This window comes from Muntiacus reevesi, chromosome 20 (assembly GCF_963930625.1).
Source record: "Muntiacus reevesi chromosome 20, mMunRee1.1, whole genome shotgun sequence".
NCBI lineage: Eukaryota > Metazoa > Chordata > Mammalia > Artiodactyla > Cervidae > Muntiacus > Muntiacus reevesi.
In genome coordinates, this window is record NC_089268.1 from 21,721,104 (window position 1) to 21,734,507 (window position 13,404).

The window sequence follows — 13,404 nt, forward strand, 5'->3', positions numbered from 1 at the left end:
GCCTCAACCTGGTCACTCTTTGAGCCCACGGGTGCTCACTGACCCGAGGACTCACAGAATCAAGGCATTGTGAAGTTGTTTGAGTATTTTAAAGATCATCCTGGGTAACCACTCTTCAGATGCCGAGATGCCCTCTATAAACACTCCAGTCAAGTACTTATTAGATTGACTTGAATACTTCACATGACATCAAACTCGCCTCTATGTAAGTGGTCCAGCCCATCATTAGTCAGTTCTGTTAGTAACTTACATTTAGCTCAGACCTATTTCCCTGTAGCTGCTACTACTTCCTTGGCGGTAGCTTTGCCTTTTGCAGACTCCCATTGTGTGATGACTCTGCTTTCCACATTATAAACTTTGAATTTAACTTTGGTCAGTGTATACCCTATCCTCGAAACCAGATTAAAAGTTGACAGCAGGCAGTCATCGAGTTTTACGTTCTTGGTGCCCAATAGGCACTCAATAAATACATACTAAATACATGTTGGAGACAATCTTTTGCTAAAAAACAAAACAAACCATGACATGGAACCTCACAGGCAAGAGCCAGAGACACACATTGAAAACTATGATTTGTAACTATGAACTTGGACTTGGAGCCACACGGAGCTGAGGTAAATATCCTGTTACCTGGGAGGCTACTGAAATCTGTGAGCCAAGATTGGCTGTTTGTAAATTAGAAGCACTATTATCTCTGCAGGACTGTTGCTAAGGAGCTGAGGTATGAAGACCCCTAACAAACTGCCTGCATATAGTAGCCACTTTGAAACAACGTGTAGAAATAAGAATACTGTCATAATAAGGATTATCATTTATGCAGATGTATGCTGGCAGGTCAACAAAACCTCTCATTCTATTTTCATCAGGTCTCACTTTTGATAGGGAAGCAATCAGGCAGAGAATACCAGCCTTCTCTCCTTACTCTGCCACCATCACTGCCGGCTCAGAGCCTGAAATGCCTCAAGTTATCATAAGGAAGATGGACGCCAGGAAAACCTCCAAATCTCTTCCCCCGCCTGGAGAAGGCACAGCATCTCCTGAACCCAGATCAAATAGAGCCAGCACACCCAGACTGCAGGTCTGCAGAAAGTTCAGGATTCCCGGGCTGGCAGCTGGCAACCCACCCTGGGAGGAACCTCGCTCTCCCTGAACAGGCGCGAAGACAGAAGCACCTCCAGCTTGGGGTCAGGACATCCTGGGGCTCCCCTTCTCCCAATGTCTTCTCCCACCAGCCGTTTCTTCTGAAGCCAGAGAAGAACCAGTGTGGACTCTTCAGCCCAGGACCCGAGACACGTTCCCAGTTAACCTCAAAAATCTGGCTTGGGGAACTTGACAGCTGATGTTGAGGACACATTTGTGTTATTTCCAATCAACAAGAAACTTTTTTTTTTAAAGAAAATACTCTTAAATCAGTCCATCCAGGCACTTTAGTTATTTGTTTTTGACTGCATGTGCGATCTTAGTTCCCCAACCAGGGATGGAACCCACGCTCCCTGCAGTGGAAGCGTGAAGCCCTAACCACTAGTTCCCCAGGGAAGTTCCAAGAAACTTCTGATTTCAATCCCCTGTAAAGATTGCCATAAAGACTAAGTTTCCAGCTGACTGGCATATTTCCAAAATATGGAAATATTTATTCCAGCTCTGGCTTCTACTTATGGCCTCCACCTCCCCAGTTACCCAGGTCTGTGTATTCCCTGTTACCCCTCTGTCAAGCCTGTCCCCAGGTCCTTTAATTCATTTCTCAAAATGTCTTTCACAAGTGTTCCCTTTGTCCCTTTCCTAGGTCATTCCAGAGACCTGGCCCATGATGGTCAGCACGCTGAGCATCCTCTCTGGTCTCCCAGAGCTGACTTCATCTAATTCCTTCAGACATAACCATCTGGCAAATTTTCACTTCCAATGGCTTCCACCAGTTCTCTCTGTGAGCCTCTCAACTGGTATGGAATCCACGTCCTGCTGGAATTGAGGCAGAATTCTGAATACTCTGACCAGTGCTTTTTTCCCCCTGCTCCCCAATAACCACTCTGCTCTAACAGGAAGTATTGCACTATTCTTGTCTCTGACCTCTAGGTTTTTGTGCAGGCTTATCTTCCTTAATAGTTTTGAAAGAATTTTCCTAAAATGCTAATATCATGGCATCTATCCTTCTGCCTTCAGGAGTTATATGAAATCTTCTCTGCACCAAATATAGTTTGGGCTCTTTCAGACACAACATTTTTATTAAAAATCAATTAAATTTGTTTTAATTAAAGAAACATTAAACAAGTACCCCCTAGATAATGCTGTTAATATTGAACAATACATACTAAATGTTATTTAATTCTCTCAACAGCCTGTATAGTAATAATATATTTGGAGATTTGTATGTGGGCTTCTAAGGTGGTACAGTGGTAAAGAATCCGCCTGACAATGCTAGAGACACAACAAATGTAGTTTTGTTCCCTGGGTCGGGAAGATCCCCTGGAGTAGGAAAAGTAACCTGCTCCAGTATTCCTGCCTGAGAAATTCCATGGAGAGAGGAGCCTGGTGGGCTACAGTCCATGGGATTAGCAGAGTTGGACATGACTGAGCAACAAAGCATGCATATATTTGTATGTATGTGTCTATATGTGGATTTGGGTATGTGTGATAGATTTTTGATAGCTGATAGAGGAAGAAGTCCATAGCTCAGAAGAAATGTGAGTCTTGATTCTACCTTGAAAGGTGATTTCTATCTCAAACCTTAAAGCTCTAAATATTTGGTCCAGTGCCTCAAAAGAAAATTCTTTTTGAGAATTCTTTCTCTTGGAACCTCTGTTTGCCTCTTTTTGGTATTAAGGCTCCAGAACACAGACATTCCTGTGCGGCCTCTGTTGGATTTAACACTCCTGTTGCTTTCCTAGTTTTCCTGGGGTGTGATGCTCTTAATTGCAGCTTACATCCTGGGTATCTGTGACCTAGTGCCTGGGACTTTCCATGATCAGTTCTTGCTTCAGTGATTTGTAAAAGTACCAAAGCCAAACCATCTGTTGCAGGTGATGAGCTGAGCCATTAACACTTCCAAAATGACTCCAGAGATCCAAGAGGCACACAGGACCACATATTTGAAAAAACAGAAAACATGTTTTCATGGTGATTTATCATTGCCATGATGGTTTTTAATGAAAGCGTGTCTGGAAAAACTGTGGAATGTCAAATTCCTAGACGTAGAAGTGGTTTCCTCTCTGACAGCTGACCTCTCAGGCTGTCACCAAGGGTCACAAATAGTCGGGAAGTGCAGGAAGATGTTACTTTTCCAGCTGTGGGGTCACCAACCATCCCTGAGGAAGCTGGCAGGGCCTAGAGGTGGGACTTAATACAAGTGGTTTGATTTTAGGAAGAGAAGTCTTTCAAAATATTTGACTGGGGACCTTGTTGGCCCTGTTGCTGTCATGGGGATGGGGGAGTTCAAGGGGTTGTCGGGGATGGAGTAGAGGTGATGATACTTGTTTTAAGCACAGGAAGCACAGTCTGGGCTGTAGACCAGTGGTCCCTACCCTTTTTGGCATGAGGGATCGGTTTCTTGGAAGACAATTTTTCCATGGACTGGGGTGGTGGGGGATTGGTTTTGGAATGATTCAAGCACATTACATTTATTGTGCACTTGACTTCCCTGATGGCTCAGATGGTAAAGAATCTGTCTGCAAAGGGAGACCTGGGTTTGCTCCCTGGGTTGGGAAGATCCTCTGGAGAAGGGAATGGCACCCCACTCCAATCTTCTTGCCTGGAGAATCCCATGGACGAAGGAACCTGGGTGTTTACAGTCCATGGGGTTGCAAACAGTTGGACATAACTGAACAACTAACACTTTCACTTTTTTCTTTATTTCTACTATTGTTACATCAGCTCCACCTCAGATCATCAGGCGTTAGATCCTGGAGGTTGGGGGACCCCTGCTGTGGATCACTTCAGGGAATGCAAAGAGGAGGGTGAGTGAGAATGCCATAGGGATGTAAAACCAGACTAAAACAGAAAAGAAAGGGAAGGAAGGGAAGGGAAGGAAAGAAGAACAATGATATAAACTTTCGGTGAGCATTTTGATCGTTTATTAACAATGTGGTCGAATTCTCATTTCAGGCTCTGGGTAGCAGTCGGATCTGGTTATGGCCCAGTGAAGGGTCTACCAGATACCTCTATCCTGCGCTCTGGGCAAGCTTGCTCTCTCTGGCAGTCTAATGTCTCTTTCATACCACAAGACTGAACAGACCAAGTCACAACATGCCTGGAAAACCATTTCGTCCCAGTGCTACAGGTTAAGAAGTTTCTAGATGGTTGGTCTAGCCACAAAGCCAGCAGACTCCTGGCGAAAAGGGACACATTCTCTGAATTCACACAAGTGGCTATGACAGAGACACACCTTCTCTTTATTTGTTCACTGGTCTGTTGAGACACTGGGCTGCTGGCCAGGCTACAGAGAGGAAGAGGGTTCAAGGGAGCTCATGCCTCCTGGGAGTGGCAAACAGGAAGCGAAAGAATTGCAATGCATTGGGATAAGTGTTGGGCCGTGAGGATGTGTCATGGATAATGGGAACCCAGTAAAATAGCCCCTCCCTGTCTGGGGAAATTGATGGAAGACCTTCCAAGACATGAATCCATTTGAACTGATCTCCCAGACAAGCAAAGGGAGCGTGGTGGGTGGGATGTTGACTCTGTGACTCTCTGTGACTCTGGCAGATACAGAGATATGTGAGAGGATCATCAGATTTATGCAAGGAAATGACAGCATCCGGGTGATGCTATCACAAGATTGTTGTGGTGGAGGGAGGATCTGGGCCTTGGAATATGCAGCCTCCAGACATACCCACCTGCCCCAGGTCTCACACGGGGGAGGGGACTCTGAGGCTCATCATGCAGGTGTTCACAGCTCTCACCTGCCCCCAGCCCTCCAAAAGGCAGAGCCCTGTGTTTCCCAGACCCCCTTTTTGGAATTTAGTGAGGAAATTGGAATAGGAAGCAGAAGAGGACTTGGGTCTAGCGGTTAAATTGATCCATGAGACAAAGTGAAGAGTGAGAGGAGATAAGATTAAAAGAAAAAGGGAAAAGAAAGAGGCAAGGCTGCTGGGTTGAGAGGAGAGAAGCAGGCTTTTTGGTGTTGGTGCAGGGCTGCTGGGGGAAGGGCCATGGGTAACCTTCAAGATCGAGGAGTGGTGATGAAGGAGGACACTTGGATGGAGGGTGTTGATAAGATCCCTTTAATGTCATTTGACAGAGACTGTTCTAGAAATTGAACCCTGAGGCACTTGGAGACTGAATCATGTAGATCCCAGTGTTTCAAAAAGTTACAACACATGCTGTTTGATGGGACTTACTAGAAAAGATGGTCAAGGAAATGTTTACATACCGGCTCGTTTTTGTCTTACTGGATCCTCCTCCATTAGTTCATGTTCATGGAGAAGCTGAAAGAACATTTTAGAAAATAGTGAGTGTTAGCGATGTCTTTTCATGATGGTTTTCTGCTCACAGGCCCGGGAATGTTCAAGCTGGGCATAGGGCTGCCAACTCTGGGTCAACACCTTGTGCCCTGTGGATGGCGGGCTATCAGCTATGGGAGGGTAGAGAAGATGCAATGGATTGGCCTCTGAGATATGACCTTGGCATTGACTTTTTATAGACCAGTCACTAGATCCAGAAGCGGAAGAAATCAGCCTATCTGATTCTCTCAGAGTTCCTGCAGCTTGAGGCCTGTCAAGAAACATAAATTATGCTGTTCTCCATTGCACTGGGGCTTAAATCCTGAGTCATTCGGGCGGCACTTTAGACGAGTCTCACGACCTCTCCTTTGCACTCACTCAGCCTGTCCCCACCCCAGTATTTCTGCAGCCTTGGGACTGTTTAGGTTATGCATGTTTAGAAATTATTTTCTCCTTCTCTGGCCCTTTTCCTCCTAGGTGGTTTTATGGTTGCTTTCTGGGGCAAGGGCTTTGAGACAGAGCTCCAGAGCCAGACTGCTAGGGTACAGAGCTGTGCTCTTTACTCACCTGCGACCTTGAGGAAGTTACTTAGTCTCTTTGAACCTCAGCTTTCTTTTCTGTAAAATGGAATAATAGTGCCGACCTCATAGAATTGTTATGAGAATTAAGCCAACTGCAAGGTGGAATATACTCAGCTCTTAATAAATATTAGTTATATCATATAGTATGATGGTTAAGAGTTAAGTACTCGGCAGGCATTGATTCAAATCCTAGCTCTGCCATAAAATGGCTGTGTGACCTTGGGCAAGTTACTTAACCTTTCTATGCCTTAGTACTCACCTGTAGCATACAGATACAAATAGCTTACCTCATGAGGTTGTTGTGAGGAGCAAATGATTAATCAATGTAGAACACCAGAATAGCTTTAGTGACGTAGTAAGTGCTATTCTGGGGCATGGCATCACACTGTTCTGGGGGCACCGTTCACACAGAACACCCCCTGCCCCCAACTGCATAAACCACTTGCTTCATCTCCATAAAGTTCATCTACTGTCACCGTGTGGCTTCTTTAAGAACTGACATTGATTGCCTTTGCTGCTGGGCTCACTGCCAGCTCTGTAGCTTATAACCTCACCTTGACCTGATATGGCATTCCTAGCTCATCCCTGCCTTCCAAGTGAGTTTTCCTATGATGAGTTTCCCAACTCAACTTCCTTTAAGTCTCAGTAGAGGAACCAGATAAGCCCTGCCCTTCGGGGTGTTACCTTGAACCCCACCCCCGCCCCCACACCAGGGAGCACCACCTGAGACAGCTTGTTTTGCCCGCCGTGGTCTATACCATTTTTCTCTAGGTATCTCCCATCGTAACGATATCCAGAGGAATAATTCCTAAGACGTCTCCAACACCCGGTGCCAGGCACTGTTAAGTGCTTGGTCTGTGCTTATTTATTTAATCCTCATGACAATCTAAGGTGTAGATACTGTTATCATCTGCATTTCACAGATGAGAAAACACAGGCGCAGAGGGGTCAAATAACTCGCCTAAGGTCACACAGCGTTGAAATGGCAGAATCAGGACTCAAACCCAGCTATCCTTCCTCCTAAGTCTGCACTTATCCACACAGGCACAGCATCACCTTACCAGGCGATATCCTGGGACAGCGTGGGGAAACCGGGTTCCTCTCGGTGACCCTGTCTCTTCTAACCAGTACTTTGTCGCTTTCTCTATTGCCTCTTCCACCCCTGCCTTCTTTTCAGCGACTAGTATTAATGTCCATCGGAAATGTGAAGGGATCTGAGAGTCCACAGTTGTTCTTGAAGAAGTGAACAGAGGGATGATGACTGATGATTGGAATGTGCAAGCCCAGGGGCTGCTTCCTTTGCCGTGAGGTTATCTCAGCTCCTCTGAGATGTGAAGGGACCAAGAAATAACAAAGTCAATGTATAGGGCTGGTTCCTGCCCGACTTCCCCAGGAGCCTGCTCTGGCGCTGAGCCTGGACAGAAGGAAAGGCTCTTCTGCTGTCTTCCTGCCTCCATCCTCCCTGGGATTCGGGGGAGTTAGGGGGAGCCACCAGGAAGCTTTCTCTGTTCACTCTTTGTGGGCTTGCTGCTGGGGCCCCAGCCCAGGAGAAGGTGACTACGGAGGTCACCTTTGGGAAGCAGGCCAAGATTTCATTTCCTCCATTTTCCAGGGGTCGCTAGAGAATTAATGACTTGCCACTGGCAACTGTGGGTTAAAATCAAGGTACATTTCAGTCCTCTCTTTTACAGCATTTCTAATCTTCATGAGCATGAGACTCCTCTCCCTTCCCTCCCCCAATCAGATTTAGCAGGTCTCAAATAAGGTAAAGAAAACTGCTTTTTTAACCGGCATATCCATGGACAGGAGGCCAGTTTTTGAGAACCTCTGCTCTCTAACTACTTCTTGAATCTTCATGGTGATTATCTGAAACTTTCACGGAACACCTATATTACACGCTGCTTCCACATAACTGTCGCCTACTAGCTCCATTGTTTAGTGAGGATTCACAGCTTTGCTGAGAATAACTGACTTTTTATTTTACACCCTGTAATCATTGGGTTGCTAGCTTTTTGGAAGGAAAGCTATGACAAACCTAGACAGGGTATTAAAAAGCAAAAATATCACTTTGCTGACAAAGTTCCATATAGTCAAAGCTATGGTCTTTCTAGTAGTTGTGTAAAGATGTGAGAGTTGAACCATAAAGGAGGCTGAGTGCCAAAGAATTGATGCTTTCGAACTGTGGTACTGGAGAAGACTCCTGAGAGTCCCTTGGACAGCAATGAGATCAAACCAGTCAATCCTAAAGAAAATCAATCCTGACTACTCATTGAAAGGACTGATGCTGAAGGTAAAGCTCCAATACTTTGGCCACTTGCTGGCCAAAGAGCTGACTCATTGGAAAAGACCCTGAAGCTGGGAAATAATGAAGGCTAAAGGAGAAGAGGGCAGCAGTGGATGAGATGATTGGATAGCATCATCGATTCAATGGACAAACTCCAGGAGACAGTGGGGGACAGGCAGGCCTGATGTGCTGCAGTCCATGGGGTTGTAAAAAGTCAGACACGACTTAGTGACTAAACAATAATCATTGGGAAAAGACGGAGGGAAAACATACTAAAAGCACTGAAGCCTCTGAGTTGTTCACTGGTGATGCTGGTGGGGGCAAAGACCCTTGGCCACCCGGATTTGACTGCCAGGTCATGGGGCCTGGATTTCAAGAAGACCGGTGTTGGAGTCACACCAAGAACTGATCCCTCTGCCTTTTCTTCTCTCTAATTGGAAAAGTAATTCATTCATTCCAAGCCTCGGTTTCTCCCATTGTGAAAAACAAGGAACATGATAAATGCAGTGCATCTCTGGCAGTGCTGACAGCCCATGTGCCCATCTGGCCTGGGCTCACCGGGGACAGTCTTGCCTTCCAGAGTCTCATGTCACCCTAGTTCGGGGGACGATGAGGCTGCACACAGATCCTTCCAGGGTCTCCCAATGCTGAGTACGATTTCAGACAAAAACCAGAGCCTCTGCCTGTCCACGGAAAGGTACCCAGATGGGTGTTGGAGGACAATGACCAGCTCTGTCCAGAAGGGATTTCCTGTTTGCCAAGCTTCAGTCAGAAGATACAAGGTCACTGATTCCAGGAAATGCCCCACTTGTTGAACTTTACAAGTAATGGGAGGGTGGGGAGTGGCCTGAAGGGGGAGCAGACAGACAGTCAGGAATGAGAGATGGCATTTTTAGAAGTGGAAAAAAAAAAAAAAAAAAACACAAAAACAGGGAGCCAGATGACAAAAAAGTAAATAGTTACAGATCTCACTCAGTTTTGCATCTTTGCCTCAATTGTCTCAGCAAGGATCCCTTTAAAATATCTTCTTCCTGGGCGTGTGAACCCAGGTTTATTTGTATCAGAATAGTAAAAATAACCACCAAATCTTATGTATTTGCTGTGTGCCATTCATGATGCTAAGCCATGTATATCTGAGAACATGTAATCCTGAAGAAGCTGAAGAATGAGACACTATATATTTCTCATATTATGTGAGAAAACAGGCTCAGGGAGACGAAAAAATGAGATGAGATTTCTGAAGTTAGGGAGCGTTAGAGCCGAGCTTTGGACTCAGGGTTGATTCCAGCGTTGAGAAGCTGCAGCCTTTTTGCTTCCAGTGTGATCACTGGGAGGGAAACAAGAATAACTAGTCAGAAGGCAACGCCCAGAGTCCCACCCTCAGACTTCCTGAGCTGAAATCTGCACTTGAAGGTTCCCAGCTGGATCCACGCACACATTGAAGTGTGAGAAACTACATCATCAATCACACTTCAGGAGGCTGTCATGCGGTATTAGTACCCCCTTGTTCAGAGCAGCATTGTTCACAGCAGCTAGGAGGTGAGAGGAACCCAAATGTGCATTAACGGATAAACAGATTAGCAAAACGTAGGATATACATACAATGGATCCTTGTTCAGACTTAAGAAAGGAAGGAAATTCTGATGCATACTATTAATACAACAGATACATTTTTAGGACTTTACGCTAAATGAATAAGCCAGTCACAAAAAGACAAATACTGCATGATTCCGCTTGTATGAGGTACTCAAGAGTCATCAAAATCATGGAGTTGGAAAGTAGAACAGTGAGTTCTAGGAGCTGGGGTCCTGTAGGGGGCTGAGGGGGTTTTGTTTAATGGATACAGACTTTCAGTTTTGCAAGATGGTTTTGCAGATTGATTGTGCGACAATGTGAATATATTTAATGCTACTGAAATGCACTCTTAAAAATGGTGACAATGGTCAATTTTTTGTAACAGATCATCACTGTATGTTACTGTTACATTAGTAGAAGTGGGAGCTGAGTGGCAGCCTAGGGCCGTATAAGCTGATAAGGCAGTTTCAAGGGCATCTCTCCAATGGAGAGTTGCCAGTTCAGCCTCTGAACTGGATGAAAATATTATATCTTGAAGGTCGATCTAAAGGGGGAAAGTGGGGCCCTTTAGGATGGTGGTGGGAATATCCAGGAAGATATCCTGGTCCACCAGGCTGATGGAGGAGCTTTGTTATGGATGATCACCAGGGTAGAGTTGGCACAGTGGAAGGGCATTGCTGCAGCCAGGAATGCTGGGAATCTCTGGAACAGAGGTAAGGCTGATCCCCTTGCTAAGATCAGGTCAGTCTCTAACTTTCTCCCCATATGTTTGGGGTAAGTAGACCTCTGTGCTGACCATGCACATCCCCAGGAAAAGTAATGTTTCCATCCTCTGTTTACAAGAGAAAGCTGCTGCATAGAATTGCAAGGGTTGTATCCTGCATATTGCAAGTTGGAAGAAGACACACAAAGTATACTTCCCAAATCATGAGAGAAATAAATAAAAAGACAAGACCTAAGTCAAACAAAGAAAGATACAAAAGCTAAAAAGAAGAAGGAAATGCATAAACCCATAAAAAAAAAATCCTGAAATTAAGAGCAAGAATTTTAAATGACATCAAATGTGAATAAATTATACTCTCCAATCACAGTCAGATTAAAAGAAAGAAAGAAAATGAAGTCGCTCAGTCGTGTCCAACTCTTTACGACCTCATGGACTGTAGCCTACCAGGTTCCTCCGTCCATGGTATTTTCCAAGCAAGAGTACTGGAGTGGGTTGCCATTTCCTTCTCCACAGATTAAAAGAAAAGAATCTCAAACATTCATTGTTTATAAAAGAACCGGTAAAGCAAAGGAATGTACTAAAAGCTACACAAAAAATAAAGAGTAAAGATCAAGCAAACACAAACACAAAAACAGAACGGACACCTGGCATAGAGGACAGAGAATTAAAACTGAAAATCTCCAAACAGGAAAAGAGGAGACATTTTCTGATGCTAAAATCTATCAGTGAAAAACTCTAACAGTCGTGACAGAATGAACGAAGTAGCACTGAAATATCTTTCTAAAATGTCAGTAGAAAAAAATACAAGAAGAAAAATGATAATAGCAAACAGATAAGGCCTTTTTACATGTGTCAGGCACTAGTCTAAAGCATTTTGTTAGTATTAACTAATTTAATTCTCACAGCAATCAGTAAATCAATACTATTATTTTCATTATTTATAGATGAAAAAGCTGAGACACAGAGAGAATCACATCTGTCCCATGAGATTTCATAACCAGTAATAAGCCCCGCTCTGGTGCATGGAGTAGCCTAAGGAAATCCCAATGATTCCCACAAGGAACAAGGGGGTGAGCTAAGCTCCCATTGACTTCCCAAGGACAAAACAATCTGCCTAATTCGTTTTACAAAAGCTTGGGTGATAACCCATGGCCTTTTCAACTATATCAACCTGTGATTATAATGTGACACAAATTAACACCTTTTGAAATGTGTTTTAGTCTGAAGTTACTGGTTAAAAAAAACATATTCCTTTGAGGACACATGTCCTGCTCAGTCCTCAAAATCTGTTTTATTAATGGTGTTGTCAGTTTCATAGAGTGAAGCTCCAACCCTAAAAGTGGAAAATTCATTAAGGAGGGAAGCCAGGGGAATGTTCCCACTGATTCCAGAGTATGACGTGTTGTACCCAGAGTGTATTGTCGAATGAATACCATTTATGGTCCACCACTCCCTCCCACCATTTGTGACATGTTCTCAAAGGCCCTGAACATTTGTGTAAAGCAGTTTCTGTCGATTTTCCCAGGAAATCAGAAAAAAATGTGACAGGGAAATATAGCAGACATGGATTTACTCACCGAATGATAAACAATAGACTCTAAACTCAAACTCAGTGTAGCTTGGGAAGAATAAATCACGATAATCACGAAGCACAAAGTGGTTCTCCTTGGGGACTTCATGTCTTCAAGTTTGAGTTGCCTTGCCTGAAATGGAAATAAGATGGTTTAGAGATAGAGTGGTGTGTTTATCAAACTTGGAAAAGGACTAGGAAATGCTGTCTCAAAAGTCACCCTGCAAATGGGCATTTTCAGTGGAGGGGAGAAAGGAAAGAGCTTAAAGGCATCAACTGTAGAAAACAGTGTCCATTCCAGACCCTGGGGTGATGAAAGGATAATGTCAGGAAAGATGGTGGCTGGGGATGACCGGGAATGGTACCTGCAAACGGGACAAAAGTAGCAGATCTTTAGGTAACTTTCCTAGAGACAGAGAGAAGGAGAGAGAAGAGGAAAGAGAAAGGAGAAAGAGGAAAGACTACTCAGTATGAAATACTTTTAACCTTATGGTTCAGTACATATGAACAAAAGGATTCAGAGAACAGTACTTTCCTTAGCTACATGCAACATACTATGATGTTTTCAATTCTGTTTCTATTCTCTTACCCTATGTCTTCTTTTAAGCCTGGCAACAATCTATTAAACTGACTTGTGTGTGTGTGTTTCATCGATAAGTCCTGTCTGATTCTTCTGCAACTCCATGGTCTAAAGCCCGCCACGCTTCTCTGTCCATGGGATTTCCCAGGCAAGAATACTGGAATGGGTTGCCATTCTCTTCTCCAGGGGATATTCTTGACCCAGGAATCGAACTCACATCTCCTGTATTGCAGGTGGATTCTTTACTACTGAGTCACGAGGGAGGCCCCTAAATTGACTTTAAGACCCATGTTAATGGGCTACGGCCTATTAATATGAAAAATCCTGGGACTGGTCACAAAAATACAAGGTATATTTTGGAGATTTTTAAGGTATATAACATAGAATATTAATAGATAATACATCATACATTGACTCTTGATTGTAATCTCTTTACAACGCCGGTAATAAAAACAAAGGTTTTTCTGATGATCAGATTAATCACGGTTGCATTTGAAAAGTAGAGAATCACATGAAATAATCCCAGATCCTATGGGTCTATGGACCAGGACAAACTAATTTTCTTTCCTTAGTGACTTTTTAAAATCCATATTTTTGTGAAAAGACTACTTGACAAAGGGGCAGGAGATAGGAACCAAACTAATTGCATCTGGGGCTTCCC

The 13,404-nt window shown here is 44.0% G+C and overlaps 1 protein-coding gene across 4 annotated transcripts in view; it reads right to left on the reverse strand.

The window, feature by feature from the left end:
• Positions 1 to 13,404, reverse strand: part of ADGRF5 (adhesion G protein-coupled receptor F5) — a 109,593-nt gene that overhangs the window by 45,113 nt on the left and 51,076 nt on the right. For all 4 annotated transcript variants that reach the window (XM_065912113.1, XM_065912115.1, XM_065912111.1 and 1 more), the window contains exons 2-3: positions 12,171 to 12,296; positions 5,360 to 5,414 (exon numbers count right to left, since the gene is read on the reverse strand). In XM_065912113.1, coding sequence (XP_065768185.1) covers positions 5,360 to 5,414; positions 12,171 to 12,272 — 157 coding nt within the window. In that variant the 5' untranslated portion in view covers positions 12,273 to 12,296. The remainder of the gene's footprint in view (positions 1 to 5,359; positions 5,415 to 12,170; positions 12,297 to 13,404) is intronic.